Raw genomic sequence first — 21,706 nt, 5'->3', positions numbered from 1 at the left:
TTCAGCTCGCTCCGCATTCGAGTCGCTTTCACGGCCTTGTATGACTTGGAATATATAGAGCATTATAGCCATATATTTTAGGGTTAATTGGATAAATGCCACTTGAATTCTGACGATTCTGAGAAACGCCCCTGCAATTTCCAAACTTTGAAAAATTCCACTGCATTTTTCAAAGTTTGGAAATTGGTGTGGCGTTTCTTGAAATCGCCAGAATTTGAGTGTTGCTGCACGCGGCCCATTAGTAGAAAGCTGCACAACAAGGAGCAGCTCTCCTTGGTGTTGCTGCAGGCGGACAAAGAAAGCTGTGTGAGGCCGGCCGTGTCAAGTTAAAACATGGTTGCTACTTCCGCCCACAAGCTGTATTTTCCTTCCCCGTTTTCAGGTTTATTTTGGAAGTAAAGAAACATTAGCTAGTTTGCTGTAGCAATTTACAGGGGCCAGATTCCCGCGCCTCTGAAGATTAGTTCAGGCCCGAGGGTTGGCAGAAGGTTGCACTTTCAGAAATTAGGATAGACTTGGACAGAGAGTCTGTTTGAAAAGGAATCTATGAAAACAATTTAGTTTGCAGGGTTCAGACTAGTATTAATTTGGTGTTTGTTTTTTCTTGTGATTGTTTCAAACTGCGACCAAGGTAGATATGAGGGGTAGGGTCTTGAGAGGGTACATTACAGTACCAGGCAAATTGGTGGCATTCGGTTTGCATTGTTAAGCAATCATTTGATGCCTTTGATTATTGAACAGAATCAGGCTGTGGTTTTTGCCCATTTCTGTTGCTGCTGGAGCCTGGAGCAGCATCCTCTGCTTTTCTTCACCAGCAGAGCACTCACAGTGCATCTGTAAGGCATATCATACATGTTGTGTATTTTTACTCTGGATTTATTGATTGATTATTTCGAAAGGATTTGTAGTGTGCAGCAGAGCAAGCTAAGGTAGTGTACCTTATTTAACTCACTAATACTCCAGTTTATGCATGCGCTGCTGAAGCTTGGAATGGGTTGAGAACCTGAAGCCTGCTTACTGCACATTTCCAAGACAGTTTTTGGGGTTCAGAAGTGAGGAAAAGAATTTGGGTTGCAGGCTTCAGGCTGCTCTTTTGTGCTTCAGGTCCAAGTTTCAGAAGTGAGGAAATAATAGCTAGTTTAATGTTACAGTTTTTCAGGGCTCAAATTTCAATGCCTCTGATGATTATTTCAGCCTCCCGCTGCACAAATTAAGTTGAATCTCCAGGTCACAAGAGTCTGTCAGTGTTGATGATCAAGATTAGTTGTTTGGACAATAAACAAGCAGTCAGTTTTTAGGTGCAGTGTGTTATCTGGAAGTGATGGATGCAACTCAAATGATGACGAGACGCTTTCAAAATCGGCGGCATTCATTTCACATTTGCTAAGCAAGAATTTTTATCCCCTTGGGCACTGGAAGGAATCAAGCCTGACATTGTTGCACATTTGCGTCGCTACTGGACCAACTGGAGTAGCCTCCTCTGCTTCTTGTATTGTACCAGCAGAGCACCATCCTTGCTGGCGTTCTCTCCATAAACCACTCTTACTGCACTTACGAGATTTGCAACTAATTTCCTGCTCCGCATCTCGAGCTGCAATGGATTCACTGTTCAGTTTATTGGATGATGATAAAAAGGGCCATTTTAGAACTGTCGGCTCGAGGCTCCTTGCCATGAAAAACCCTAGCTGCAAATCTTCTTCAGGCTTGTTCCCATTTCATGAGCGAGCTATGGTGGGCAGAAGCTGGCCTGACATTTGATTCTCTTGATCATTCAAAGGAATCAAGCTTGGCGGTTTTGCCCATTTCTGTTGCCGCTGGAGTAGCGCAACATCTTTTGCTTCTTTTACTAGCATCATGTTCGCACACGAACACGTCACCGTGTACCCTCAACGCCGGGGTGATGCACCGTAGATCACGTCGAAGGAGACCCGTCCGGAAGCGCCGTATGAGAGCAATTTGGTGGGCGCTTTTGTAGACCCGAAACCCCACACGCCCGGGAGGGAACCCCGTCAGGGCGCGTGGCGGCTATGGGCTGCCCTAGGTCGACCTGATCGCCCCTAGGGCTTCGAGATTCGCCTCCCTGCAATGAAGAAGAACGAACGAAGAACGAGGAAAAAGAAGAACAAGGGAGAAAGATAAAAGTAGTAGATATGTTTGATCGATTGTGTGTTGTTCAATCGGCCGTAGCCTCTCTTCTATTTTATGAGGCGGTGAACTTCCCGTACAACAAAAGGACTCCAAATCACGTCCAAATCTTTCCAAAAGTAACCGAACTCGGATTTACGCAAGTCTGCGACAGCAGTTCGGTTTTAGGTCCCACAGGCCACAAACGACCTCGGATGAAGATGAGCCCAAAATAATATTTGACCATTTCGACGATACGAACAACTTTCTTGTTGAACGTTTTTCGATTTGAAGCCATCTTTAGAGGAGAATCTCTCACGCAAAAAAACCGATTGGTGGCGCTACCCATCAGACACGTGTCTGGTGGGGCGCGCCATATTTTGTCTCCTGCTAGGGCTGCATCCCGATGGCTCTAACTTTTGTATACGAACTCAGATTAGGACGAATTTTATATCAAAATCGACGGTTTCAACGAGACACACAACTTTTGTGTTGAAATGTTTTTCATCAGAGGAGATCTTAATTGAGTTTCATCTCATTATATAATCTGGTGTCAACATGAACATCTCGGAACTTGTCATAACTATTGCATAAGAGCTTCATTTTAGACCATGTTCATATCCATCTCGATCTTCTTAAAGAGAGTCATATGGAGGTGACCTTGAATTAGTCTTGATGTAAATTAAAACTACTCTTTATGATTGTGCCAATTTTAAGAGTCAAAACACCACTACACCACTACTCTTACCGCACTTGTAAAAAGATCCTGGCTGAGGTATCAGTAACTAGAGAGAACAGTTTGGTTTGCAGCTTATTTTTCTTTTCTGCATTTTGAGCCGCAGCAGATGAACAGTTCAGTTTATGTAATGGTTCATTGCTCACTTGTATGCTCGCGGCCATGATGAGATGGCCATTTTTAGGACTCCATAATCCACATTTTTTAACATGTATCCGATTATTCAGGGAAGTACTTTATTTTGTTTTCACTCATGCAATATACTCGTGTTCGAGGATGTTGGTGTTCGGCTCGTTCCATATTCGATTCATTCATTTCCACGACCATGTCCAACCTGGGAAAAAAATACTACTACAATTTAAGAAATATATGCAACAAGGAGCAGCTAGCATCAAAATTGTATTATACGATGATGACATTAACATAGCACCTCACCTGGGCGTTTTCGCCAAGGAGAAACCAACAAAGCCACAGTGGTTGGTGGTTCCGCCCATAATTTGTATGTACGTGAAGGTTGACACTTTCGAAGAGATTCTAATTAGGCTCGTCCTCACATTCTCATCCATCCAAGATTTCTCTCCTTCTGGTGCTACTGCTGCAGCTGCTGAGCATTTGAAGGAGTCGCTCGTCGACGGCAAGCCGCGCCGATCCAGGTGAGCTTGAACCTTCACTTTCTTCATTTCTTCTTATGCGTTCCACTCATATCTTAGCTCGAACAAACCAGTTTTCAAACAAGAAAAATCAAGGGAAATTTCAGAAAGCTATGTTAGCTCTGAACGACCAACCAATTTTACCTCTCAACACACCAGTTTTCAAAAAATACTATCCGAGGGAAATTTCAGTAAACCGGGGAAGGGACAAGTATGGGCGGGCAACCAGAACGCTCTGTCTTATGAAGGTGTGAGGAGTAAGAAGAAGATAATTTGGTATATTTCACGTCACAACATCCATATATATTGAGTATAACATGCATTACACATACATGATTTCTAGTCAAAGCACAAAATGTTTGCAAATAATTGCAAAGACATATTGAAACTTAATGATTTTATTTGCACCGCAACTGACAGATCATTCATGATATTTCTCTAACTTGCTTACTTCTTGATGTATCCATTGAGACTAATGCCATGGGTGGAAACGGATCTGGACAAAATAATTACTACAATAGCCGGCTTGTTGTATATTCTGACTGCAAAACTTACTTCCACAATCCTTATTATGTCCACTGTTTACTCATAGGACGAAGATATATTCCATATCTGCGCTCCTGCAACCATGAGCTTGTCTGCCACCGGGATCATCAGTGCCATCAATGACTGTGTCAGTTTGTTTCTGTCGGCCAAATCTGCCATTTCATCACTGCGCTCCCGATGGAGTGGCTCACAAGAGCAAAGTCTCCAGGATCATGTATTGCAATTACAGAGTGATCTACAACGTCTCTGTGACACTCTTCCTGCAATGTATCACCTCATTAATGGAGCAGAGTGGAGAAGCTATGAAGAGCATGTGGCCATGCTCCTTCCGAGTCTCAAGGATGCTGTGTCTGAGGCCGAGGACCTTATTGATGAGTTCAGATGGCACGAGATGAAGGTGCAAGCGGAGGGAAATGCAATTCAATCTCCTTTCATTGACTTCCTTGATAAGGTCATTCATGGCAACTTCAACAAGTTGAATGATGTCCAGTTGAGGTTGAATTACCTTTCGAGTGAGATGAAGGGTATGGGGCTTCGTGAAGTTACACATCGCTTTGCCAAATAAGTCAGACCAGTGACCACCTCTTTGTTGTCAAAGGAAACAAAGATATTTGGTCGTGAGAAGGAGGTGAAACAGGTATTGGGATTTCTTAATGTACCCATACGTCCAAAACGCAAGAGAGCAACTAGTTCAATCAATGCATCAACAAGCACATCATCAAGCAACCATGTTACTGGTGAACCAATAATATCGAGTCTTCCTATTTTGGTGGTAGCTGGAATTGGTGGTGTTGGAAAGACTACTTTGGCCCAACATATTTGCAAGCATCAACGGGTGAAGTCGCACTTCGAGCTAATAATTTGGATTTGTGTCTCAGATGACTTCGATGAGAAGAGGTTAACTAAAGAAGCCATAGAATCATGTACTGGAAAGGAGGCAAAGATTGATAATTTGGATTCTCTTCAGCGTGCTCTTTCTAACCACGTGAAAGATAAAAGGTTATTGATAGTCCTTGATGATGTGTGGGATGATGCTTTGAATCATAATGGGCGGTGTTGGGAGATGTTTTGTGCACCTTTTACAAGTGTCCAAGAGGGAAGTGCAATGTTAATCACCACAAGATGTCCAAATGTTACCAAGGCAGTGCAAACAATGGAGCCTGTTATAGTTGAAGGTCTAAAGGACAATGTCTTTTGGAATTTCTTCAAGTTATGTGTGTTTGGATCTGAGAGTTCTAGCAATGATCCTGAGTTAGAGTGTATTGGAAGAAGAATACTTCCTAAATTGAAGGGTTCTCCCTTGGCAGCCAGAACTCTAGGGAGGATGTTAAGGATGGACCATCAAGCATCGCATTGGAGTTCTATACTTGAGAGTGAACTGTGGGAGTTGAAACAAAAGGAAACCGAGATTTTGCCTGCCCTTCGGTTGAGCTACATGTATTTACCATTCTACTTGAAACAATGCTTCGCATTCTGTGCCGTGTATCCCAAAGATTACAAATTTGAGAAGGCGTGCTTAGCTGAAATTTGGGTAGCAGAAGGCTTTGTAGAGCCTCAAGGTGGTGTTCCCATTCAAGATATTTGCTATCAGTATTTTGAAGACCTTGTCGCGCGGTCATTCTTTCAAAAGGTTAATGGTCGATATGTAATCCATGACTTGCTGCATGACATGGCACAAAAAGTTTCAGAGCACGACTGCTTCATCTTACGAAATAAGAGTGACTTTGATAAAGTTCCCCAAAATGTTCGCCATTTATACATACTCCCTAGCAGTGAATTTGATGATTCCAACTTGTTGAGACTATGCAAGTACACGAAGCTGCGCACCTTAATTTGCAAGAATAATTTAGGGCAAAGAGCAAGCTTTGTAATGGACCACTGGTGTACTAAACTTCTGCGTATGCGTGTGATCTCTTTTGTCTTCACAAATGTAAACTTCTGCGTATGCGTACAACAGATAGTGTTGGTAACTGGAAGCATCTGCGGTACCTTGAAATCTCTAGAGCATGTCCTTTGAAGAGGATTCCTTCAACTTTCTGTTGGCTATATAATATGCAGATTTTATATGTCAAGAAATGCAAGATACAAAGCTTACCCGCTGACTTTGATAAGTTGACCAGTTTACAGAAATTTGAATCAAGTGGATTAACTATTGATGCAGCCAATCAAAGGGCACAAGGAATTAGGTCAATAAAGCATCTGAATCAAATTCGTGAATACTTGGTGATACATAATCTTTGCATCCTAAGTAAGGATCAGGCAGCAGAGGCTGAACTGAAGAATAAGAAATGTCTTGATAGGTTGATATTGAATATGCGAGTTGCTTTCCGCTCTGCTGACTTTTATATCCACAACAATGATACAGAAGTGCTTGAAGGTCTGCAACCTCCTACCAGCCTCAAGGGTCTCTATGTAAAGAATTATGTCGGTGTCTCGCTCCCAAGCTGGTTTCAACCACAAAACTTGCCAAGTTTAACATCACTTAATTTTGATGGTTTTGTTGCGATGAAGAGCATATCATTTCCCATGACCTCACAGAGCATGAACCTAAATGAGATACATGAAATTGGTACGTTCTTGTCCTTGACAAACATAACCATTGAGAAGTGTGAAAATTTATCAAGCCTAGAAGATTTTCTGCAACCAAGTTATGTACCTGGCATCAAAAGAATAAGTATTTCCAATTGCAAGATGCTAGAATCAATACCAGGTGAAGTGTTTGGGGATTTTCATTTGCTTGAAGAATTGCAGATAGTCGATTGTCCAAACATCGGCCCCCAAAGATTGGTTTCACCGTCCCTCAAGAAGCTCAATTTGTGGCGTTCTAGTCTCTTTTGCAATATTGACTGCTGCTCCCTCGTCTCCTTTGATTTTCAGTGCGCGTTTGTCACATCCATTCAACTACACACGTGGAGTCTTCCAGCTGTCCGGAGGTTGGAAATTTGGGGTAAATCTCTTACATCTATTGGAGGCTCCCCTAATCTTTCCATTTCTACGGGGACTAGCAACATCAGAGCATTCTCGTCCCTTACTTTCCTAAAAGTTACGTCCTGTGATAAATTGTCAACCCTTGATGGCATCCTAACGCAAGAGTACCTACCTGCTATTGAGAATATTAAAATCAAATATTGTCCGGAGTTACTGTCCCTACCAGGTGAAAGGTTTGGGAGTTTTCATCATCTGGAATATTTGGAGGTTCTTAATTGCCCAAGTCTCAGCTGGCGAAGGGGGTTGGTGTTGCATCCTCTCTGAAAACTCTCACCCTAAAAGAATGTGGGGATATCTCTCCGTCTATTCCCAATTTCCTACAGAACCTCACATCTCTCGTCTCACTGAGCCTTGGTGGCCAGGGAATAACATCAATTCCAGGCGACATTTGGAGCAGTAATCTTTCATCGCTTGAGGTGTTGGAGATTTCGGATTGTCCAGACCTAATTTCAATTGGTGGAGCAAAGGCAGTTGCAAACGTAAAGAAGGTGCGGATATACAGGTGCCCAAAGTTAGAGGAAAAGGAGCTGATGGGACAAGATTCCGTCTAAGGTAGTATTTTGTGCTAATTCACACTTGTTTCTCGTCCATCTTTTACTTGTTTGCTGTTCGAAATTCCCTATATTCTGGGAATAATAACTCATGTATTATCTATTATGCAATAACAATCCAACTTAAATCATCATCATTAAAGTATTTGCATATCTTGTTTCTGGTTAGTATTTCCAGAGAGGAAACTGTGATGTTTATCACTGGTGACATTTTGAGAAGCTTGTCTCCCTCTCTACCAAATTTTTCTCTACTGATCATGTTCTGTTCGCAGGAACTCGTCATTGCATCATTTGGAAGTTGGAAGACAGGAGGAGAAGGCTTGTCAGCGGCAATGAAAGAAAAAAATGTGGTGTTTACTGCATGACTTCGTCTCGCTGTCTCTATCAGTCTCTGTGTGGCTGCTTCTCCCTTCTTTTACAGTTTTATTCCATCAACTATTTCCAATATTTGTGCTGATAATTATCAGTTCCCGATTTGCACAATCCTACTAGACTGATAACTTACGAAACGACAGAGTCGCCATAGGCCTCTAAGACATGTTGTATATGCATGCATTTTGTGTGTTTTAGTGCTGGTTTGAACAATGAACAGGCAGGTCTGGTTTCTGGTTTCAGATGTAAAATACTAGCTAGTGTGCTGAAGATGGTTGCAGGGGGGGCGGATTTTTACGCCTCTGATGGATTAGTATTTTGGACCGCCAGAAAGTTAAAGTAAATGCTATTTTTAGTCCGATGATGTACATTTGAGAGTAACAGAATTAGTTGTTTGAAATGTGATTTATTGCAGTGTGCAGCAGAGCATAGCTAAGGCACCTGTTCTTTATTGAAGCATTTGTGCTGCTGATGTTTTGGGTGACTTGAGAGCCTGAATATGCGATCCTGCTTACTGCACTTCTTTCAAAGACAGTGTTTGGGGTTCAGAAAGTAACGAACAACTTACTGGTTTTCAGGGTTCAGACTTGAGAGCCTCTTGTGTTTGTTTTGCTTTTGCATCTGTGATTGTTTTCAAACTTTAGAGCTGAATTCTTAGGGTTGATGGCTGCTACAGAAAGCTGCTGCACTTTGAGCATCCTATTTGTTTGTCACCTATTTGAGGATTAGTCTGAATCAATTAGGAAGAGTGAACAGGCAGGGCACCACAGCACAGCACAGCACAAACAAGCAGTCATTTTTGGTGCCAAAAAAAGATGATGAAGGGAATGAGCAGCCATGCAGTTGATGCACATTCAGTTCCACCGCCGCCGCCGGCCATCCACAAAGTTCTCATCGGTTATTCCAGCTCAACAAGCAATCATTTTTATGCTCTGCTCATCATCGACCTTCAATGTGCATCGACCAACTCTGGTGTTCTCTTTTTTGTTTTTGGATGGGGTAAAGCTAATCATAAAGCAACTCTGGGATATATGCTTAATCACAGTGCATGAGTGCGTGCATGACCACTGCATCTTCCTGTTCATGATTAGGCATAGTTTGAACAAAGAACATGCATTTGCTTTTACAACTGTGTTCAGAAACAGTTTGTTGTTGCTACTGGACATGTGTCTGTATATATTTGTATTGCTACTGGAGTAGTAGCATTTTTCTTAGGATAGTCCTGTTGGAGTTGTGTCGAATATAGTGTACAAGGTAGGTTACAGTTGGATTTGTAGTTGTATTGTGTTTAGATAGGATATGGAGTCGTGTCCAAGTAGGACACTTGTATCCTAGACCTCTCTTATATAGCGAGAGTAGACACACGATGTAACCTATGCCAACATAATAGCACAGCCGCGCAAGGGGGAGCCAGCGGCGTGTGTCGGCGCCCGGGTGGCCGGTGTGCGGTATTGTGACGGTGTCACGGGGAGGAGCACCCGTAGTCAAGCCCCGGGGATGTAGCCATATCGGTGAACCTCGTTAACAAATCTCGGTGTCGTGCTCGTGTGATTGCTTGGTCCTCGGATGATCAACGGTATGCCTCGGATTTATTCTAACAAGTGGTATCAGAGCAAGATTGTGAGGTCCAGAGATTGCGGATTGTTGAGATCTGGAGGATGAAGAGAACATCGACAGAAATCTGTGGAAGCGAGCATAATGCGGGACAGTATGGTCGATGAGTTGCGAGCTAAAAACAGAGTTGGTCATGTTGTAATCTTCAAGAAGCAATCGGAAGCATCTGTAGCAAGCATCTCGTCTGTGAGGCGCCGGGCAGCGGCCAGATCGAACCGGAAGCAGCGGCGGCACGCGCATGTGACGCGTCTGGAGCTGGATGGATAGATCGTAAGGCGGCGGCGTAATGTGTACGAGAGGGTTGCAGGCAGAGGCAACGAGCAGCTGTTCGGCGACTCGGATTGATCGATGACAAGATCCGATCGTGGCAAGGAGCGTGCAAGCGGCGGCGACGTACGTAGACTGGCTCTTGGGCAGGCCGGCCCATGCGGGGTTGGCTCGCTGGGGTAAAGGCCCCAGCTGCAGAGCAGGTCAAGGCCGAGGCGTGCTGGCCGAGCTGGGCAGTATTCCGAACGCAGCAAGGACAAAGAGATTTGTTGTGGAAAAAAAGGACAATCTGCCCATGGTATTGGCGTGGCATGGACATCAATGGGACAAAGGAAAATAGCATCGGGACTAGTGGAGGCACGCACATGGTGCAACCACGGGAGCTACCATGGAAGCAATTTTATTTTGAGCCATTGCAAATTGCACACGGGTTGTACCAGTTGGCAGGTTGACGACGTGCGTATTAGGCTCAGAAATGTCTGGAACACGTCGGGGCAGAATCATGCATACACAGGGCGTTTAAGCATGCAAAGTGCAAGCAGTGATGATGCAGGGTGGAGCATGGTTACAGTCGAGGGAAGTTCGACTGGGTCGGACTGGACAGTCTGACGGGATCGACACAAGTCGGTTGGTACAGAAAACGGTGGTGGGATCAGCGACGACATAAGTGCGTGATGCTGATGGTGACCGACTTCTGGGCGTGGAAACACGTGGCGCAGGCCCCGAGGGCTTGTGTGGCTTCGACAAGACTATGGCGTGGGGTTGATTCAAGATGGCGTACGCATGTGAGCTTGAAGTCGACGGGGCGCGAGGGTGGACTGATCATCTACCATAGAGTCATGTTGAAGGTGGAGCTGGATTGGGGGGCTACGGTGTAAGGATCCAGAGAATCGAAGCCTATTCAGCAGGCGGGAAAAAGCGAGTGACATGCAGTTCGGACTGGAGCCCAGTGGTCTGATGAAAGCGTGAAACTCGTCATCGGTCGGTGATGATCGATGGTACTCTGCAGTGGGGGTTGAGTGGTGTGGGTTCACGACCCTTGAGACTCGATTGGGACAGCGGAGGCTCGACGCGGTAATAGCGGCGAGGCATGCGGCGCGCACGGGACATGGAGACGGGCCAGGGGCTCTGGTGGTCATACATGTGGTGAGACAACTGCGAATTGACTCGGGATGACTACAAGCAACGGTGAAATTCCTTCAAGTTTCAGACAGACGGTCAAGAAAGGAGTGGTGATGTTGAGTTCAGGTAACTCTTATGTGTGACACCCAATATGTGAGTTGTTCATTTTCACGCAGGTAAGTGATCAGTGTGTGATGGCGTTGAACGGAGCTCTGGAAGTTGGGAGCATACACTAGAGTAAAGAGGAACTTAATTTTGCTCGAGTGTTGACTGTGGTCAAGAAAAGAAGGGACTACAAGTTGCAGGTGGAGTCATATGGAGTCTTTGGAGTAGCAGCGGTACTCATGGGATAAACTCAAGTCCAATGTACATGGAAGTTTGACGCATTGACAAATTCAAGGTGGTGGAGAATATTCGCCAAGGTGGAGTTTGTTGGAGTTGTGTTGAATATAGTGTACAAGGTAGGTTACAGTTGGACTTATAGTTGTATTGTGTTTAGATAGGATATGGAGTCGTGTCCAAGTAGGACACTTGTATCCTAGACCTCTCTTATATAGCGAGGGTAGACACACGATGTAACCTATGCCAACATAATAGCATAGGCGCGCAAGGGGGAGCCGGCGGCGTGTGTCGGCGCCCGGGTGGCCGGTGTGCGGTATTGTGACGGTGTCACGGGGAGGAGCACCCGTAGTCAAGCCCCAGGGATGTAGCCATATCGGTGAACCTCGTTAACAAATCTCGGTGTCGTGCTCCTGTAATTGCTTGGTCCTCGGATGATCAACGGTATGCCTCAGATTTATTCTAACAAGTCCTATTTAGGAAAAGGGTTTGGAACTAAACGAACACAAGTGCCTTGCAATTAATCATATATACTACTCCCTTTGTTCCGTTATGTATGGTGTATTATTTTTGGCACGGCGACCAAGGCACATAATTATAGACATGTTAGGACGAAATTAGCCTTAGCAAATTTATTGGTTAGGGGCAAGTAAATCAATTAGTCTAGAAAAGTAAGAGAGAGACATGCAATCGAGAGAGAGATACTTTGCCTGTTTTGCTACAAGGAGAGATAGGAAAGAAATACTTTCCTTTTTTTAGAGGGCTAAAACTGAAATTACGAGGAATTAGAAGAAATGCATTTTATATTATAGAATTTACCAAAAAACAGATAGATCTTATATAAAGGAACGGAAGGAGTATCAAATATGAACTCCTGGGCACAGTTTGGTTCGTTTGGTTCAGCGGTTTCTGTGACTGCAGTTTCAGTTTCAAAACACAGGGGGACAGCATGCCTTCAGGTGATTTGCTTGTTCTCACACTGAGCTCACGATGATCCCTGCAATTTAATTAATTTTTCCACAGAGCTACATCAACCATGAATCGAATCGGGCCGATTCCTCCGGGCTTTTCTTGGTTTTTTTTCTTTATCTGGCTCAAACACAAACCCAAGCATTTTGCGGCCCGCCGCCTTCAAGCGAGCGTTTTCTGGCCCAACCAAAACCGCGCTATTCGCCAGGGGGAACGGTTCCTTCTGCGTGTCCACGACTACGAGGGAGCTCCCGGAGCTCAGGGCCGGTTGCGTCTACTATACCGAGGACGATCCAGGGCGATACAAGGATGCTCGCGACCGCTACTACAATGGCATCGGGGTATTCAACCTCAAGGATGGATGGCAGCCGGGAGATGGTCCAGGGCCTTGGCCGGCACCGGTATGGTTCATGCCTTCCATCCCATGATGATTTTTTCGATAAAGGGCGATTTTATTAACTCAAAAATGTAGTATTAAGTGGATACAAAGCATTATGAGCAACACCCGGCCTCTGTATAATTAGGATGCACATAGTCGAACATCAAAAGTCTGACAACCAGAAGAAAACAAAAACCGACAAATCGGCAATAATAGAGTCCTATAGACCGACACTGTGCCTATGTCGAAAGGTGAGATGGACCGATCCGGAGGTTATGCTGCCACCCATGTTGGGTAAAAACCTCCGTAGCCACCTGCTTCAACCGCGTACGCACCGCCTTGAACAGCGGTTGGACCTCCGCTCGTTGTAGCATAGACCACATACGAAGCGAGTGCGTACAACGGAAAATAGCCTGCAAAGGAGAAGCATTTTTGTCATTAAAAACAAAATCATTTCTACATAGCCAAAGCGACCATAGTAAGGCATACGCTCCCACCCTTAATAGCGTTTTGAACCTATTTGAAATATCGTCCAACCAATGACCAAAAATGTTGGCAACACTTGTGAGCGGATATAAACTTGACGCTATTTGGATGACTGACCACGTAGAACGTGCAAAGTTGCATTGGAAAAAGAGGTGTCTGATGGTCTCATCATGAGTACAAAAACAACACTTCTTACTCCCTTGCCAATTGCGCCGTGCGAGGTTGTCTTTGGTTAAAACAACTCCCCTACGAAGATACCACATGAAGACTTTAACTTTTAGTGGTATCTTCGACCACCAAATTTTCTTATTATTACTCACCGGTACCTCAAAATGCGTGAGCGCACAATATATAGAGTCTACGGTGAAAGACCCTGATGTAGTAAGGTTCCAGCGAAACACATCCCGCCCTTCTGTCAGGCTAATCGCATCCAGACGGGACAAAAGATTATGCCATGACATAAGTCGGGGGCCAGTCAAATCCCGCCTGAACGAAATATTCGGGGGGATGAACTGAGCACATGCGCAATAGTATTATTCTTATCGCGAGCAATGTTGTATAAGGCTGGATATTGTTCTCGAAGAGTGGCACCGCCTAGCCAGATATCTTCCCAAAAACGAATCTCCGACCCGTCCTTTATCGCGAAAGACCCAAAGTGAAAGAGATGTTTCTTTGCCGATCGGGCGCCGCCAGACCGCGCCGCCGCGTCGCCCCGCCGCCAACGGCGACACCGCCGACCAGAAGTTCGCCCCCGCTCCCGCCAGGAGCCCCCGCCGCCGCGCTGGACCGTCGCCGCCTAGAAGCACCACCCGGGGTCGCCCCGTCCCGCGCCGGTGGACACCCGAGAGGGGAAAGGCCAGGGGGCCGCCGCCACCAGCGTCGCCCGGGCCAGGCCGCAGCGGGCGCCGGCGCCGGCGGCAGGGAGGAAGGGGGAGGGAGAGTTGCGCGGGGGAGGAGGCTGGACGCGACCGGCCGCCCGCGGGGGCGACGCGGTCGCGGGAGAGGTGGCTACTCTTGTACAATGATCTTGCATTCTTATTTGCATTACATATGCACTAATAGTATTCTGAATTAAGGAAATAGTCTGGTTTGCAACATGTTCTTTTCGCCTTCCAGATTTCAACACAAGAAATAAAGGTGGCCCCTTCAGGGTTGTTTTGAATTCTTCGGAGATACGGTTTAATTAGTCTGCAGAGCTTGCCCAGATTTTATATTATGCTATGATTGTTACAACTAAGATTATCACTTGACTGTTGCCTTGTGAGGTTTCTGGATTAACGGTTTAATTCAGAAGAGCCTGGTAATTATGATTGTTTATTCGAAGCTGCAACCAAGCTAACAGAAAGCTGCACTTATTTTCCAGGATGGATAGATTATTTCCAAAGGAATTAATGGCTGTGTACTTCATTTAGCTCACTAATACTCCCTCTGTAAACTAATATAAGAGCATTTAGATTACTAAAATAGTAATCTAAACGCTCTTATATTATTTTACGGAGGGAGTACAGTATATGCATTTGGTTGCAGCAGGGTTCAGGCTAGCTTTTTTTGTTTGTCTTGCCTTGTGGTTGTAGCATGCATGATCATTGATCACAGCACTGCATCTGCCTGCCTGTCCACAATCAAGATTAGTTTGAACAATGAACATGCATATTTGAGGGGGAGGGCCTTAATTTTCAGGTCTGATGGCTGGCTGCTAGCCTTTGAACTGCTAGCTTTGAGTATACGTTACTCCCTCCGTTCCTAAATATAAGTCTTTTTAGACATTTCAAATTGACTGCAACATACGGATGTATGTAGACATATTTTAGAGTATACATTCGCTTATTTTGCTCTGTATGTAGTCACTTGTTGAAATCTCTAAAAAGACTTATATTTGGGAACAGACTGCATTTGAGCTGTAGGGTGTTGTTGGAACTCATTGATGCAACTGAATTCTTCACCCGCTCCAAAGAAACAGTGGAGTTTGTTTGTTTGTTTTTGACCGGCAGAGTGCCACTGTTGCTGCATTTTCTCAAGATATTTATGTGTTCATTGATAGTTGGATTTCAGGGAGGAGGATTGATAACTAAATGAACACAAGAGGTTGGTTTGCGACTTTCTTGTTGCCTTGTGGTGATCAAACTGCAACGGAACTGGCTTCAGACTTCTGGCCACTTTCTATGAAAAGCTGCAGATGTTTCTCATCGATTAGGCACTCCTCTCCTTTTGTATCATTCGAATAAAAGGCATTTCAGAAGTAACTGCACTCTGCAGCAGCAGAGGTGCATAAAGATGCAAGAAAGGTTCAGACCACTCTTCTGTGTTAGTTTTGCCTTGACCAAAGTCAGCTAGGATTAGTTTGAACAATTAGTATCAATGTTCTTAAGCATTTATTTTTGGTATGGCTGGTGGCCGAGCTACATTCATCATCAGTTTTTCATAGCACAAGAGTCAGTCATTGTGCATCTCTGAGACATGTTCTTAAGGCTGTCTATGTATGCATATTTTTGTTTTATCTTGTAAGCTAGCATTATTGTCAGAAAAAAGAGAGCCAAAGTGCATAATAATTGTGAATAGTAAAAGAAAATTTTGGTTATTTACCCACAACTTGGCAAGTTTTCAGAGGAACCTGCTGGACGGGCGGCTCGTCGATGAGCTGCAGGGTGAGATCACCAAGAGATGAAGGAAATGGAACATCATCAACGCCCTCATCTCGCTCCTCCTATGATCAATTGATCCTGATTGGATCCGATAATCCAGTCCGGGTATATGTGTATGTACATTGAAAAAGATTTGAGAGATAGGGTAAGCAATGCATTGCACTGCTTGCAATGAAGGAAGGAAGAAAGAAGAGATCTTTCATTCGTTCTTTTTGCTCTGTCTGGTCATTCCTTTGCCTTGACAAGAGAAACCACTCTAGGCAACAAGCTAGCTCTTCTTAATATGTGGCGTTCATTCACTGTTTTAAGCAATCATTTGACACCCCTTGATTATTGGAAGGAATGAGCTGACGACATTTGCCGACATTCACCAAGAGAGCACCCACCACGGTTATTGCAAAATTCTCAAGATATGTGGTTTCTGTAGTGGGGTTTCAGGAAGAGGTTTCAGAACTAAAAGCAACTCTAGCTGTTCCCCTGTCTTTTAATCGCTTAAACTTTTCCTCCACTGATAGAAGAGTAATTACAATGATTTAATCCAAACAGCAGAGTATTTTTCCCCATTTCTGTTGCTCCTGGAGTAGCAGCCTCTGCTTTCATTTACCAGCAGAGCGTAACTCTTACTGCAGTGCACTTTTCTCCAGATATATACATACTGAGGTTTAAGTAATATAATCCCTGAATGTAGCATCATAAAGTTAAGATATGATAATACACATGGGTGCACTGGCAAGCGGACAAAGCTGTGAGCTCGCCCGGGATCATGGCTGGTTCTTCCTGGAAGTTCCGCAGAAGCTGTGAAGGTTGACTCCTGTAGACTGATAGGCTCCGCCCACCCTCAGTTCATCCAACATTGCTAGGTTCATTTCTCTCCTCCTGCTGATGCTGCTGCGCTTTTTATAGCGAATGCTCATCGACAGCAAGTAGCACCAATCCAGGTGAACACGGCTTTCTTCTACCAGATTCACAATTTGATTTCTTTTCCATGTATGAAGGTCATTTGGCGACTATGGTACCCTTTTTTTGTATTAATACAGTACAGATGCAGTAACAGGCTTCTCAATTTAAAGTTGCCTGTATTGCAGCTGGTTTACAGGGATAATACTTCTTCATTTGTCTGTCTTGCCTTGATGCAGGGTATTTGTTTTCTTGCTTTCACACAGTATACGTGTCATCGAGGATGTCCGTATTCCGCTCGCTTAGTCTATTCGTTAATGCTAGAGACACCTGGGAGAAAAGTATATGATCTAAGGTATGAAACAAGGAGCAGGTAGCATCAACCTGGTGCACCAGCAAGCGGACAAAGGTGTGAGCTCACTTCGGACCATGGTTGCTTCTTCGTGGAAGCTTCCCAGCATTTTGTATGCAACAAGGAGCAGGTAGCATCATGAATTTTGTGTGCAATAAGGAACATGTACATAATGAATTTAGCATAACAACAAGGAGCAGGTAGCATCATGAATTTTGTATGCAACGGCAAGCGGACAAAGCTGTGAGCTCATCATGAATTTTGTATGCAACAACAATGACCGGACCATGGTTGGTTCTTCCCGGAAGCTTCCCAGAAGCTGTGAGGGGTGACTTTTGGACATTGTTAAGCATCCCTCCAAGATTGTTAGCTTCATTTCTCTCCTCCTACACCTTCTGCGCTTTTTACAGTGAGTGCTCATCGAACCCAAGAAGCACCGATCCTGGTGAGCAGGCCTCTCTTGAACCTTGCTTTCTTCTACGGTTTGGATTCTCCTTCTGCATTCCACATGCCTTGTTTTTTTGTTTGTTTCTCTATGTGTGTTCTTAAAAGTAGAATCCAGGTATCTAGTTTAGCTTAGAACAAATCTTTTTTTCGAAGAACACTCTGTTATGAAGATGTGAAGCATGCGGACAAGATAGTTTAGTTTTTTCATGTATTGCACCCAGAGTTGCATAAATAAATAAATAAAAGGAGAAAATATTATGTCATGTTCCTCCCCATGTTCTTTCTCTCGGTTCAGTTCCAAATGTGAATAAAGTCCATGTTTGGATCAGGACGTAAATACGCTGTGCTAAGCTGTGGCGAGCCACAAGTGCGGGCGGACGAATCATCCGTTACACTTTACCTGCAAAATGGTGACGCGTGGTGGCTTATTTTGGTTTGGCGTGCTAGAGTGTGGTAGAAACCAAACAATTCCTGTGTTAGTTTGGCATGATCCAAACACGCCCTAAATCTCACTGGAATATAGCAGTGTATATTTCATGTACGTGATTAAGTAAATCATTTTTGTTAATAATTGTAGAGACATACTGGATTTCTAACTAAATCTTCACTTCAATTCCTGAGATGTTTCTCTAATTTTCTGGTGTGTCTGTTCAATCTAACTTGATTGAAATTTTGGTGGAAACGTATCTGCTGAAAACAACTACTGCAATAGTCGGCTTGTTATATACTCATACTGCAAAATTTACTTCCACAATGCTAATTGCATCTTGTTTGCTCGTAGGAAAATAACAGGTGTCCAGACTCTGGCCACCATGAGCTTGCCTGCCATTGGGATTATTGGTGCCATCAATGAATGCGTCACTTTGTTTCGGTGGGCCAAATCTGCCATTTCATCTCTGCATTCCCGATGGAGTGGCTCACAGGAGCAAAGCCTCCAGGATGGTGTGTTGCTATTGGAGAGTGGACTACAACGCCTCAGGGATACTCTTCCTGCAATGTATGACCTAATCAACAAAGCAGAGTGGAGAAGCCATGAGGAAAATGTGACCAAGCTGCTTCCCAATCTCAAGGACGCAGTGTATGAGGCCGAGGACCTTCTCGATGAGTTCACATGGTACAAGATGAAGGTGCAAGTGGAGGGCAATGCAAGCCAATCTCCTTTCACTGATTTTTATGATACCATAATCCAAGGCAGCTTCAACAAACTGAGTGATGTCCATTCAAGATTGAATCTTCTTTCAAGCCATCTGGAGAATATGGGGATTCGTGGAGTTGCACAACGCTTTGACAAATTAGTCAGGCCGGAGACCACCTCTATGCCAAATGAAACAAAAATATTTGGTCGTGACAAAGAACTGAAGCAGGTATTGGGATTTCTTAATATACCTACAAATTCAAAACGCAAGCGAGCAATTAGTTCAATTAATGCATCAACAAGTGCATCAGCAAGCAACCAAGTTAGTAATGAATCAAGAATATCTGCTATTCCTGTTCTGTCAATAGTTGGAATTGGGGGTGTAGGAAAGACTACTTTGGCCCAACATATCACCAACCATCAAAGAGTGAAGTCACACTTTGAGCTAATAATTTGGGTTTGTGTCTCAGATGACTTTGACATAAAGAGGTTAACTAAAGAGGTCATACAATCTTGTAATGGAAAGGAGGCAACATCTGATAATTTGGATGCTCTTCAACGAGCGCTTATAAACCATGTGGACAAAAAAAGGTTATTCATTGTCCTTGATGATATGTGGGATGATGCCATGAAGGAAAATGGGCAGTGCTGGAAGAGGTTTTGTGCACCTTTTAGAAGTGTCCAAGAGGGAAGTGTGATGTTGGTCACCACTAGATGTCCAACTGTTGACGAGGGGGTGCGCACAATGGATCCCGCTATATTAGAAGGTCTAAAAGATGAACTTTTTTGGAATTTCTTCAAATTGTGTGCCTTTGGATCCGAGAGTTCTCGCAATGACCCTGAGTTGGAGTCAATTGGTAGAAAAATAATTCCTAAACTGAAGGGTTCTCCCTTGGCCGCCAAAACTCTTGGTCGAATGTTAAGCACGGACCTTCAAGCATCACATTGGAATTCTATACTTGAGCATGAACTCTGGGAGTTGAGTCAACAAGAGACTGACATTTTGCCTGCCATTCGGTTGAGCTTCATGTATTTACCATTCCATTTGAAGCAATGTTTCTCATTCTGTGCTGTGTACCCCAAATTAAGATTACAAATTTGAGAAGTATTCCTTAGCTGATATTTGGGGAGCAGAAGGGTTTGTGGATCCTCAAGGTGGTGCTACAATTCTATCTACAAGTTTGCAGTATTTTGAAGACCTTGTAACACGGTCCTTCTTTCAAAGGGTTGGTAGTAGATATGTAATCCATGACTTGCTGCATGACATGGCACAGATGGTTTCAAAGCACGACTGCTTCATCTTACAAAAGAAGACTGACTTTGATAAGGTTCCCGAAAATGTTCGTCATCTGTACATACTCCCTAGTGGTGACTTTGATGATTCCAACTTGCTGAGTCTATGCCAATTCACGAAGCTGCGTACCCTTATATGTGAGAAGAAACTAGGGAGAAAATCAGTCTTTGTAATGGATCACTGGGGTACTAAACTTCTGCGTATGCGTGTTTTTTCTTGTGCCTTCATAACTGAGTTACCAGATAGTATTGGCAACTGGAAGCATCTTCGGTACCTTCAAATATCCGAAGCTTGTCCTTTGAAGAGGATTCCCTCAACTTTCTGTTGGCTATATAATTTGCAGAAATTATATGCCCAGAAATGCAAGCTGGAATGCTTGCCCAATGACTTTGGGAAGTTGATCAATTTACAGGAATTTTATGCACGTGGATTATCATATTATGCTGGGCTTCCCATGACTCTTGATTCAGCCAGTGAGCTTAGACGAGTTATCAAGTTAATAAAGAATCTGAAATAATTTCGCGGACACTTGGCGATAGATAATGTTGGCATCCTAAGTAGGGATCATGCAGCAGAATCTGAACTGAAGAACAAGAAATATATAGAAGAGTTGACACTGAGGATGTGTTCCTCGGGGGAAGGCTTTCCCAAGTCTCAAATCATCCAGAACAAAGAAGTCCTTGAAGTTATGCAACCTCCTATCAGTCTCAAGTCTCTGTTTCTTGAGAATTATGCCAGTGCCTCGCTTCCAAGCTGGTTTCAGCCAGAGAACTTGCCAAGCTTAAAATCGCTTACTTTTTTAGGTTGTGTTCGACTTGAGAACTTAATAGAGATACCTGCAATTGACGCCTTCCTGTTCTTGACTGACGTAACAATTACTCGGTGTGGAAATATATCAAGCCTTGGAGATTTTCTGCATCCTCGTTTTGTGCCAGCCATTAAGAAAATTAAGATTAAAGAATGCAAGATGTTAGCATCAGTACCAACCGAAGATTTTGAGGGTTTTCATTTTCTTGAAGAACTGGATCCGCCTCCAAAGATTGGTATCGCCGACCCTTAAGAAGCTCTGTCTATGGAATTCTGGTCTCTTTAACAGTATTGACTGCTGCTCCCTCACCGACTTCAGTTTAGGATGCCAGTATGCCACGTCCATCCAACTACAAATGTGGAGTCTTCAATCTCTACGGAGGTTGCGCATTAGTTGTTGTTCTCTTACATATATTGGAGGCAACACTACAACATTCCCGTCCCTTAATGCACTAAGATTTGCATGCTGTCGTCAGTTGTTAACCCTTGATGGCATCTTAACGCAAGAATACCTGCCCGGTATTGAGAAAATTGACATCCAATTTTGCCCCAAGCTAGTGTCTCTGCCAATTGGGAATTTCCCTAATCTGAAATATCTGGTAGTTGATGATTGCCCAAGTCTCAACTGGCATAGGGGATTGGTGTTACCATCGTCTCTCCAAAAGCTCAGCTTAACACAATGTGGGGATATCTCACCATGTGTTCCCAGCTGCCTACTGGGCCTCACATCCCTCGTCTCACTGAACATTGGTGGCCAGGGTATAACATCCATCCCTGGCGACATTTGGCGTAGTAATCTTGCATCACTTGAGAATTTGAGGATTTCGGGTTGTCCAGATCTAGTTTCAATTGGTGGAGCAAAGGCAGTTGCGAAAATAAAGGAGGTGGTGATCACCGGGTGTCCAAACTTAAAGAGAGAGGAGCAAATCAATCGAAGACCACGCGGAAGGTATTACTTGTTACTTGTGCAGCTTTTACTTCTCCTTTGT

At 44.0% G+C, this 21,706-nt stretch overlaps 1 protein-coding gene and 1 pseudogene across 1 annotated transcript; both read left to right on the top strand.

Moving 5' to 3' along the window:
• Window positions 1-4,138: 4,138 nt before the first annotated feature.
• Window positions 4,139-7,595, top strand: LOC125538609 (annotated as a pseudogene).
• Window positions 7,596-17,423: 9,828 nt separating this feature from the next.
• Window positions 17,424-19,856, top strand: LOC125540523 (disease resistance protein RGA2-like). Its single transcript, XM_048704146.1, has 2 exons — window positions 17,424-17,479; window positions 18,263-19,856. The coding sequence occupies exon 2, from the start codon at window positions 18,294-18,296 to the stop codon at window positions 19,716-19,718; it is 1,425 nt and encodes a 474-aa protein (XP_048560103.1). The 5' UTR covers window positions 17,424-17,479; window positions 18,263-18,293; the 3' UTR covers window positions 19,719-19,856.
• The last annotated feature ends 1,850 nt before the right edge of the window (window positions 19,857-21,706 follow it).

This window comes from Triticum urartu, chromosome 2 (assembly GCF_003073215.2).
Source record: "Triticum urartu cultivar G1812 chromosome 2, Tu2.1, whole genome shotgun sequence".
In the NCBI taxonomy this organism is placed as follows: domain Eukaryota; kingdom Viridiplantae; phylum Streptophyta; class Magnoliopsida; order Poales; family Poaceae; genus Triticum; species Triticum urartu.
Note: the sequence above shows the minus strand (reverse complement) of the source record. Positions and strands in the feature narration are given on the sequence as shown.

What these genes read in the sequence shown, in the direction of transcription:
- LOC125540523 (XM_048704146.1), top strand. Translation starts at nt 18,294, where the DNA reads ATGAGCTTGCCTGCCATTGGGATTATTGGTGCCATCAATGAATGCGTC.